Source organism: Sciurus vulgaris (genome assembly GCF_902686455.1).
Source record: "Sciurus vulgaris genome assembly, chromosome: 19".
Lineage (NCBI taxonomy): Eukaryota > Metazoa > Chordata > Mammalia > Rodentia > Sciuridae > Sciurus > Sciurus vulgaris.
In genome coordinates, this window is record NC_136480.1 from 4,389,261 (window position 1) to 4,401,362 (window position 12,102).

General features: G+C 36.4%; 1 protein-coding gene across 1 annotated transcript in view; it reads right to left on the reverse strand.

Annotated features, from left to right (window-relative positions):
- Window positions 1–9,296: 9,296 nt before the first annotated feature.
- The window catches only part of LOC306650484 (uncharacterized protein), a gene marked incomplete at its 5' end in the record, with an annotated part of 90,244 nt that continues 87,438 nt past the window's right edge, over window positions 9,297–12,102 (reverse strand). Inside the window, one exon of the mRNA XM_079122491.1 lies at window positions 9,297–10,333. Within this exon, the coding sequence (XP_078978617.1) occupies window positions 9,376–10,333 (958 nt within the window). The 3' untranslated portion in view covers window positions 9,297–9,375. The remainder of the gene's footprint in view (window positions 10,334–12,102) is intronic.

Here is a 12,102-nt window from a genome sequence, read left to right on the forward strand (position 1 = left end):
AAAGATAGCATAATGTGTTATGATGAATCTTGCTTAATATTTGGCCTTTACCATTTCTTCAGTCTTTACTGTCAGTGACCATCAGTGTGCTAGGTACAACCAAAACTTTCAGAAAGCCAAGTCTTTGACAGGAGAATTGGAATGACCTCTTCTTTAAAGGTTTTGTAGAACTCGCCTGAGAACCCATCTGGTCCCGGACTTTTTTTGTTGGTAGGCTTTTGATGACCTCTTCTATTTCATTGCTTGAAATTGATTTATTTAACTTGTGTATGTCCTCCTTGTTCAATAGGTAATTCATATGTCTCTAGAAACTTGCTGATGTCTTCGAGGTTTTCTGTTTTGTTGGAATATAGATTTTCAAAATAGCTTCTAATTATGTTTTGTATTTCACTCGTGTCTGTTGTGATATTTCCTTGTTCATTACAAATTTTAGTAATTTGAGTTTTCTCCCTCTTTCTCTTTGTTAGTGTGGCTAAGGGTTTATCAATTTTGTTTATTTTTTCAAAGAACCAACTATTTATTTTGTTAATTTTTCTGATTGTTTCTCTTGTTTCAATTTCATTGATCTCAGTTGTGATTTTAACTATTTCCTGTTTTCTACTTTTGATGTTAGTCTGCTCTTCTTTTTCTAGGGCTTTGAGCTGTAGTGTTAAGTCATTTATTTGTTGATTTCTACTTCTTTTTTTGAATGCGCCCGATAAAATAAATCTTCCTCTAGGTACTGCTTTCATAGTGTCCCAGAGATTTTGATATGTCTTTGTTCTCGTTTACTTCTAAGAATTTATTTCCCTCCTGATGTCTTCCATTATCCATTCATCATGTAATAATGTATTATTTAATCTCCATGTATTGGAGAACTTTGTTTTTTATTCTGCCATTTATTTCTAATTTTAATCCATTATGATCTGATAGAAAAAGGGTAATATCTCTATCTTCTTGTATTTGCTAACAGTAGCTTTGTGGCATAAAATATGGTCTATTTTAGAGAAGGATCCATGTGCTGCTGAGAAGAAAGTTTGTTCATTCTTTGGATGGTATGTTCTATATATGTCTGTTAAGTCTAAATTGTTGATTGTGTTATTGAGATCTATGGTTTCTTTACTCAATTTTTGTTTGGAAGATCTATCCACTGGTGAGAGAGGTGTGTTAAAATCGCCTAGAATTATTGTGTTGTGGTCTATTTAATTTCTGGAATTGAGAAGGATTTGTTTGACGTACATGGATGAGCCAATGTTTGGGGCATAGATATTTATGATTGTTATGTCTTCCTGATTTATGCTTCCCTTAAGCAGTATGTAAAGTCCTTTATCCCATCTGACTAGTTTTGGCTTGAAGTCCACATTATCTGAAATGCGTATGGATACTCCAGCTTTTTTGCTGTTTCCATGTGCATGGTATATTTTTTCCCATCCTTTCACCTTTAGTCTATGGTATGTCTTTCTATGAGATGAGTCTCTTGCAGGCACCATGTTGTTGAATTTTTTTTTTAATCCAATCTGCCAGTCTATGTCTTTTGATTGATGAGTTCAGGCCATTAACATTCAGGGTTATTATTGTGATATGATTTGTATTCCCAGTCATTTGACTCATTTTTGTTTCTTGACATGATTTGGTTTCTCCTTTATTTGGCTATTCCTTTAGGCTAGTTCCTCCCATTGCTGATTTGCATCATTGTTTTTTATCTCTTCCTCATGGAATATTTTGCTGATAATGTTCTGTAATGCCGGCTTTCTTTTTGTTAAATTCATTTAGTTTTTGATTATCATGGAAGGATTTTATTTCATCATCAAATCTGAAATAAGTTTTGCTGGGTATAAGATTTGTCATTGGCATCCTTTTTCTTTCAGTGCTTGGTAAATGTTGTTCCAGGTCCTTCTGGCTTTTAGGGTCTGGATTGAAAAATCTGCTGATATTTTTATTGGTTTTACCCTGAATGTAGTTTGATTCTTTTCTCTCGTGGCCTTTAAAATTCTGTCTTTATGTGTTAGGTATTTTCATAATAATGGGCCTTGGTGTAGGTCTGTTGTAATTTTGTATATTTGGAGTCCTATAAGCCTCTTGTATCTGGTTTTCCATTTCATTCTTCTTATTTGGGAAATTTTATGATATTATTTTATTGAATAGTCTCTTCATTCCTTTGGTTTGTTTCTCTAAGCCTTCTTCAATCCCAATAATTCTTAAATTTGGCCTTTTCATGATATCCCATAATTCTTGTAGATTCTGTTCATGATTTCTTACCATCTTTTCTGTTTGGTCAACTTTGTTTTCAAGATTAAATATTTTTTAATCTTGAACCTCAATATCTGAGGTTCTGTCTTACAGGTGTTCTATCCTATTGGTTATGCTTTCTATGGCATTTTTAACTTGGTTTATTGTTTCCTTCATTTCAAGAATTTCTGTTTGGTTTTTTTTTTTTTTTTTTTTTTCAGTATCTCTAACTCTTTATTGAAATGATCTCTTGCTTCCCATATTTGCTCTTTTAACTGTTGATTGGTGCGATCACTTAATGCCTGCATTTGCTCTTTCATCTCTTCCTTCAATGCCTGCATTTGCTCTTTCATCTCTTCGTTTGCTTCCCTGATTGTTTTAATTATGTACATTCTGAACTCCCTTTCTGATCTTTCTTCTGCTGTGCTGTCATTGGGTTTTATTGATATAGTATCTAGGTTTGTTTGGGACATTTTCTTCCCTTGTTTTCCCATATTGGCCAGATGTCAGTGGGACTCTGAGATATTGCAGATTTCCTCTTTGGCTTATAGTGTCCCTATAGATTTCCAGTATATCACCTCCCAGTCTTCTGTAGCCTGAAGTCCTGGAGGAATTTGATAATGCAGTGCTTTTGAAGAAAGCTGCCCCTAGCTCACTACTGGTTCCAGGGCTGGGGGCTGGCTCTGTGCGGAAAGGCTGTCACTGGGAGGCCTGCTCCAAGAAGCTCGCTGTGGAAGGAGCTTGCTGCCAGAGGGAGCAGGGCTGCTTGGGGAAGTCTCACTGCCCTGGTCCCAGAAGCCACCTGTGGGCCGGGGCCCGCCGCTGGGTGTGGGGCTTGGAGCTGGCTCTGTGTAGAAAGGCTCTCACTGGGCAGCCTGCTCCAGAAGCTTACTGTGGAACGAGTCTGCTGCCAGAGGAAGCAGGGCTGCTTGGGGATGATTCTAAATGCCCTGCCCTGCTCCAAGAAGCTGCCCCTGTTTGGGCCTGCGGCCTGGGCCGAACTTCACACGGTGGGAGAGACTCACCCTGCGGCTCTATGTTAGTCCGAGTCTCTCATTGCCTCCCCTTCTTGAATTCTGGGTTTTGGAGCAATGGGAGATATAGTCACCCTCTCGTCTGCCATACTGGATCTCCCTACATATGATTTTTAAGGTACAGGAAACCTGATGCAATGTGGCAGACCAGGAATGCAGAAAAAAAAATTATTCTCTAATCAGTAAAATGAGGAGATGTCTTCTGGAGAGTGTGAGGAAGGAATGAAGCAAGAGGATCCATATGAATCCTCAATAGCTGTGTGCATCCTGAGATTGATGGATGTGTCCAGATCTGTGGTAAAGAATTTTTCTTGCTTTTCTCCTCACCATTTGATTCCTTGACCAATAAAATACCATTATAAGATATGCATTTTTCTCTGATGTTGTCCTTCAGATTTTGGGCAACACCATTCTTCTTCTCTTCCACACCTTCACATTTCTTCTACACCACAGGATCAAGCCCACAGATCTGACAATTGGTTGCCTGACTCCATTTTGCCTAGAGATGCTGCTCATCATGAACTTTTTTTTTTTTTTTTAGCTGTCATATTTAACTTTTATTTAAACTCATAGCTACAGATGTTCTTTTGTCTCAGTATTTGGGGGATGACATCAAATGTAAATCACTAATCTACTTGCACAGGTTGTTAAGGGGATTCTTCATTTATGCCACATGCCAGCAGATTTTACCCCTGCTGATCAACCTCAGCCCCAGAAAAAATCCTGCTTGGCAAATCTCAAACATAAGTCCACAACAGAAACCATGTACCTTCTTTTCCTGTGGGTCTTCTACATGCCAGTCAGTGCTCAATTCTCAATCTCTGCTGTTAAAAATTCCATGGCCAATATGCATGGTCTTATATTTATTACTGAATCCTACACAATTATACCCATAAGTTATTTTCTTCAGCATTTATTTTCTACATTGGGAATATTCAGTGTGTGTCTTTTATGGGGTTCATGGGCCTATTGAGTGGGTACATGGTGACCCCCTTGTGCAAGTTTAAGAGGTAGTTTCAGCACTTTCACAATACCATCCTGTCTTTAACTTCATCCCCAGAATGAAGAGCCACACAGTCCATTCTTTTGTTCATGGGTTTATGTTCATGTACATTTAGGACTGCATCATTTTAAATGTAAAGAATTTAAGCATGAATTATAATCAAATGCATGGGAATAAATATAACAAGGGAAGTGAAAGACATTAACCCTGAATATCTTACTATGTTGAGAGAAATTAAATCAGTTAAGAATAGTTGGAAAGGCATCCTATGTTCATGAATTGAGAGAAACAATATTGTTAAAACATCCATACTATTTAAAGCATTCTATAGAAGGAGGCCATGAAGACTTCTATAGGACAAAGAAGACATCAAATTTCCTTGGTATTACATACATGTAGGGACTAAAACATTGTGATTCTGGAATAAGAGTAAACATACAGACAAATGAAATAGGAAGGAAAACCCAGAAAGAAGTCCATACATACACCATCAAACTCTAAAACTCTTTTAATTTATTTCACCCAGAAATATATGCATACATACACAATCACCCTTTCATTATAGATGCCAAGAATCTGTAATGGGAAAGGTGAGCCTTTTACTCCTTTTACGGTCTACTCAGCAGATGGTGCTTATGAAACTTCATATCCACATACAGAAGAAATTAGAACTTTATCTTACATCATATTAAAGAAGAAATCAAAACAAACTATAAAGATTGACATGTGGTACCTGAATCTACAATACTCCTATAAGAATATGTGGAATACATTTATGAATCTCTACCCACTTTCTCACACCTAAGGTGTTACATGTACTAATGGCTCTGGTTTTACAATTACAAACTGTATGAATGTATGAAAATATCATACTGCTCACCATAAATAGGTGCTATTATTATGGGTCAATCCAAAATTTATTATAAATTTTTATTCTAAGTAGTTATACATGACAGCAGCATGCATTTATATATTTTGATAAATCATAAACAATGGAGTATAATTTCTCATATTCTGAGGTAATAATCTGTTACACTCTACTATTGTTTCTACCCCTTACCCCTTTCACACTTTGCAGTCCCCTCTACCTAATCTAAAGAAACTGCTTTTTCCTAACACACTCCCCTTATAGTGATTTACGATTCGCACGTTCAAGTAAACATTCAACCTTTGGTTTTTTGGGTTTGATGTATTATGCTTAGCTCGATATTCTCCAACCCCATCTATTTGCCAGCAAATGCCATAATTTCATTTTTCCTTAATGCTGGGCAATATTCCTTCACACACACACAACACATTTTCTTTATTCATGTGTAGAAGGACACCAAGCATAGTTACATAGTGTAGCTATTGTGAGTTGAGCTGCTATAAATATTGATATGGCTGTATCACTCAAAAAATTTAACACCAAAAAATAAACCCAGTTAATATGATGGCTAAGGAACTGAATAGAGAATTCACAGTATGAGAAATACAGTTGACCAACATGTATATGAAAAAGTGTTCACATCTCTTAGCAAGTAGAGAAATGCAAATCAAAATTACCCTGAGATCTCATCTCACTTCTATCAGAATGGCAATTATCGAGAATACAAGCAACAATATATATTGGTGAGGATGGGGGGAAAAGGTACACTCATACATTTGCTGGTAGGAATACAAATTGGTGCAAGAACTGTGGAAATCAATTTGGATATTCCTCAGAACACTTGGAATTGAACCACCAATTGACTCAATTATTCAGTTCTTCAGTTTATATCAAAAGGGCTTAAAATCAGCGTACTACAGTGATGTAGTCACATCAATGATGTTTTTTATCTTTATATTGCATTTATTGATTTGTTTTTGTAATGATGGGGCTGAAACGAAGGGCTATGCACAGGCTAGGCAATGCCTCTACACTGACCTACATACCAAGCTAAATACAAACAAAAGTTAAAAATTAAGTCTGAGAAAAAAATTTAAAAGACACAAAATAGGTGTGGGGGGTGTGTACCTATAATCCCAGTGACTTCGGAGAACGTGGCTGCTTCCATCTAGGGATAGCAGGGTCTGATATATTACCAAGGTCCCTGGAGGCAATGTTATAGCTGAGATATCTCTGCTAGGTGTGCCAATAGCCACCATATTGTCACAGAGGCAGGAGAGTACCTTAGAAGGGGTCAGTAGGTTGGAAGAGGGTATCAGGGCATCTTGATTCCATCTCACCCAAACAACCTGCCCAGCACCACTGGGATTTAAGACAACATGGGAGCACTTCCTGGGACCTGACATGAATCTGTTCCACAGCTTCTTCCCTCGTAGAGCATCCACTGATTTCCTGGTCCCACTGGTTTGGCAACCAACAGGGCCAGGGAGCTCCTCAATCCCCAGTCTCCCATTCACTCCCTGGCCAGTAACATGGCCCAGCACTTGCAGCTACATGGCTTGTCTACAGCTCTCAATACCTGGTCTTGATCTTTCCAAGACAGAAAAATTTTCCTGGACAGGCACCCAGATCCCAGCATTCAGGCCCCAGGATGTCTAGGGAGAGAAGTTCCTGATTAGTAAGTCAAAAGGGTGGAGGCAGGAGAGATACAATTTAGAGACTGAATTAGACACCAGGAACTGTGGAGCCCACAAGTGAGTTAAAAGGGAAAGACCAGGGTCCTGAATCACATGAGTGGACCCCAAAGGAGAGTCCTTGGGTGAAGTCTTCCAGTAGGACAGGCAATTGCTCTACCCCACCTCCAGGAGTCTGACCTCCAAGTCTAGTATTCCCAGAGTAGTAACTGTTACCATCCTAGGGTGGAGTTACCAACAAACTCCAGAAATCCACACTTACTACATGAGAAGGGAAACAGAAGATATTGACTTCCAATGGAAATAACTTCAGTCTTTCTTCAATGCTCCTTTTCAACACCTAATTTTTTTTTCATTGCCTGCTATCACATCCCCAACATTTGCGAAATGAACTACTTTCCATTCATTGGGAGTGGCGTATTACACTTTGGTTGTATGTCTTTTTTTTTTTTCATGTTTCTTTTTTTCCTATTTCACTCACTCTACCTTCCTTTTATTTATTTGCTTCCTTGGAGTCGCTTTCTCTTTTCTTCTGCTAACAACCAACTTCTTTCGATTCCTCTTTCACACTTTCTATGATCAAACATCTCTATGCTCTCACCTCCTACCTCATTAATATCACATCCTACACCCTCTCCTGTTCTCTACCCACCATCAGAAATTGTACACCTTATCACAAACCTAATATTTATGTTGTAGATGATAATTGAACACATCACCTTTGACTATTATAACAAAACTGTTAATATTTTAAGAAGGTATATTTTGTTTAAGATTCCTATATTTTTTTATTGTAAACAAATGGGATACATGTTGTTTCTCTATTTGTACATAGAGTAAAGGCATACCATTTGTGTAATCATAAATTAACAAAGATAATGTTGACTCATTCTGTTATTTTTCCCTCCGCCCACCTCTCCCACCCCTCTTTTCCCTCTATGTAGTCCTTCCTTCCTCCATTTTTGCCACCCTCCCTAACCCTAACCCTAAACCTATCACTATCCCTAACACTAATCCCTCCCACCCCTCATTATGTGTCATCATCCGCTTATGAGCGAGATCATTTGTCCTTTGGCTTTTTGAGATTGGCTTATCTCACTTAGCATGATATTCTCCAATTTCATCCATTTGCCTAGAAATGTCATAATTTTGTCATTCCTTATGGTTGCATAATATTCCATTGTATATATATACATATATATACCATATATACATATATATATATATATATACATGTATATATATACACCACAGTTTATCCATTCATCAATTGAAGGACATCTAGGTTGGTTCCACAATCTGACTATTGTGAATTGAGCAGCTATGAACATTGATGTGGCTGTGTCTCTGTAGTATGCTGATTTGAAGTCTTTTGGATATAGGCCAAGGAGTGGGATAGCTGGGTCAAATGGTGGTTCCATTCCAAGCTTTCTGAGGAATCTCCATACTGCTTTCCAGAGTGGATGCACTAATTTGCAACCTCACCAGCAATTTATGAGTGTACCTTTTCCCCACAACCTCAGATAATGAAGACAAAATATTTCATCCTGAAAATAAATTTCACTAAAAAGAGAAGATTGAAAGAAATCATGAACAGAACCTCCAAGAATTATGAGATAACATGAAAAGGCCAAATTTAAGAATTATTTGGATTGAGAAAGACACAGAGTTACAAACCAAATGAATGAAAAATCTGCCCAATGAAATAATGTCAGAAAATTTCCAAAACCTGAAGGATGAAATGGAAAATCAATTACAAAAGGCTTACAGGTCAGCAAATTACACCATTGTATACAATTACACCAGACCCGCACTAAGGCATATTTTAAAGAAAAAGTCTAGCATACAAAATAAAGATAGAATTTTAAAGCCTGAGAGAAAAACCATCAGATTACATATATAGGGAATCCAATATGAACATCAGCAGATTTCTCAGTCACATTAAAGTGTAGGAGGTTCTGGAACAACATATTTCAAACTCTAAACAACATGGAAGACAACCAAGAATGTTATACCCAGCAAAACTAACATTCAAATTTCATGATGAAATAAAATGCTTCCATGATAAACGAAAGTTAAAAGAATTTACAAATTGAAAGCATGAACTAACGAACATTCTAAGAAAAATATTCCACAAGGAGGAAATGAAAACCAATGAGTTAGCAGAGGGAGAATCTACACTACAAAAAAAGTCAATCAAACGGGAAACCAAGTCCAGTTAAAAACCAAGAATGAACTCCTATGAAGAGCTTTGCCTCATTCTTTACAATCATAGGAATATTCTCCAACATGAATTCTCTTGCAGTAAGAAAGGGTTGCGTTGAAAATGTTTGCTACGGTCCATACATTTGTATGATCTCTCATCACTATAAACCTTGTGATGATTAATAAGGGTTGGGCAGTCCTTAAAGCCTTTGCAACACTTTACATTCATCATTAAGAATCCTGTGCTGTTGAATGTGAGCTCTACATCAATGCTTTTCCACGTTATTTGCATTTATATGGCTTCCCTCCTGTATGAATAGTCTGCTGTTGAGTAACAGTTGAGATGAATTTCAAATGTTTGCCTCATTCATTACATTTGTATGGTCTCTCATCCCTATGAATCCTCTGGTGTCTACTAAGGGTTCCACTGTACTTGAAACTTTTGCCACATTCCTTACATTCATATGGTCTCTCATCTATATGAATCCTGTAGTGTCGAGTCAAGTCTGAAAAGTGAGTAAATGCTTTCCCACATTCTGTACATTTGTACAGTTTCTCTCCAGTATGAATATTCTGGTGTTGAATAAGGGCTTTATTATACTTAAAGCCTTTGCCACATTCCTTACATTCATATGGTCTCTCATCCCTATGAATTTCCTGGTGTACAATAAGGGCTCTACTACACTTAAAGCCTTTGCCACATTCCTTACATTCATATGGTCGCTCATCACTATGAACACTCTGATGTTCAGTGAAGTTTGAAAATCGTGTAAATGCTTTACCACATTCTGTACATTTGTAGGGCTTCTCTCCAGTATGAATCCTCTGGTGTTGAGTAAGGCCTGAGATATATTTAAAATCTTTTTCACATTCTATACATTTGTATGGTCTCTCATCACTATGAATCCTCTTATGCCTAGTAAGATTTGAGGGGCAAATAAATGCCTTTCCACATTCTTTACAAGTATAGGGCTTCTCTCCAGTATGACACTTCTTGTGTTTAGTAAAGCATGACCTTTGATTAAAACATTTACCACAATCTTCACATCTGTAGGGTTTATCACTACTGTGATAAAGGGTTGAGAAATCCTTAAACGCTTTAATGCATTTCTGAAATCTGTATGGCATTTTCCCCACATGATTTTTCAAGCACTGATTAATTCTTGTGATTTTATTTAAACTTCTTCCACATTGTTGATATTTGCAATCCTTTTCTTGAATATGGATGCTTGGAATGATAAATTGTGAGCACTGATGAAATACTTGTTGGCATTTGTTGCCTTTGTAAAGCTTCTTTGTAAAATGATCACCATGATATTTTCTAGGATTTAAAAAATATTAAATATTTGTGAGTTTCACTGCATTTCTTATATTTTTCACCAATAAAAATGCGCTCATTTATTTAGGGTACTGAACTAGCAAAAACATGTTGAAAGTTTTATAATAAATGTAGAATTAATACCCAATAGCTATACCTGATTGTTTACAAAGTAATAGAGTATAAGTACACATCTTCCTACATTCATTAAAATGTTATATTTGGACACAAGGAAGGACTGTTTGTTGAATGTAGAACAACTAATGCTTCATTATGTTAAAAAACTGATCATACTTAGTAATTTATTTTATACTCAGTAATATAGATTTATATTACTAAATCTATTGCCTACAAAAACATTTGAGTAAAAATTTAAACAAATTCTACATTTCAAATGTTCATTGTTATGAACTGAAGAATGGAATAGATTTTATTTCATATTTTCCAAATTTTATTTCACTTTTTTATTTTTCATTTTATTTATTTTTTAATTTATTTTTATTGTACACAAATGAGATACATAATATTTCTCTGTACATGAAGTAAAAGCATACCATTTGTGCAGTCATACTTTTACATAGGATAATAGTGTTTGACTCATTCCATAATTTTTTCCCTTCCCCCCACACCTCCCACCCCTCTTTTCCCTCTATAAAGTTCCTCTTTCCTCCATTCTTACCTCCTTCCCACCCCCCAACTATGTGTCATCATCCACTGTTCAGGCAGATCATTTGTCCTTTGGATTTTTGAGATTGGCTTATCTCACTTAGCATGATATTCTTCAATTTTATCCATTTGCCTGTAATGCCATAATTTTATTATTTTTATGGCTGTGTAATATTCCATCGTATTTATATACCACCATTTCTTTATCCATTCATCAATTGAAGGGCATCTAGGTTGGTTCCACAACCTGGCTATGGTGAATTGAGCAACTATGAACATTGATGTGGCTGTGTCTCTGTAGTATGCTGATTTTAAGTCCTTTGGGTATAGGCCAAAGAGTGGGATAGCTGAGTCAAATGGTGGTTCCATTCCAAGTTTTCTAGGAAATCTCCACACTGCTTTCCAGAGTGGCTGCACTAATTTGCAGCCCCACCGGCAATCTTTGAGTGTACCATTTTCCCCACATCCTCGTCATTTCACAAGGTTATGTTATCAAAAATTCAATGGACATAAATTTTCAAGATACTCAAAACCTTCCTCAAAACTGATAAGCAAAATTAAGGTATTTTCTGAGACTTCATATATTCTTGATATCAATTTGTGAAAAAAAAACTTTATTTTGTAGCTATCTCACAACTACTATATTCACCATGACAATTGTCCTGAACATTACTCTCCTCCACACATTTCCATTCTTTCTCTAAGCATACATTCTCAATGCCACAGTCTCCATACCTTCCCTTTATCACCTGATGGAATGAACATTGTATTCCCAGCTCTGATGAAAATTCTTGGGTTTGATGAAAATACATCACTGAAATAAATCAAAGGAACAAGTTATTTTACTTGCTACACTTTGTGAATATACTTTGCAAAAAAAGAAAAGTTATTATCAATGTGAGGACATCAGAAAGGAAACAGTAAAGCAAAACCAAGATTGTAACGAATCGATTAAAAAACCTAATAAATAAATGGGTAAAAAATCATAACATGTCCTCAAAAAATGAAATAGGAAGGATCATCAAATATATAAAAAAATGGCCAATATCTCTAGTAATTAGAGAATACAAAATAAAACTATAATGAGATTCCCCCATACTCCACTC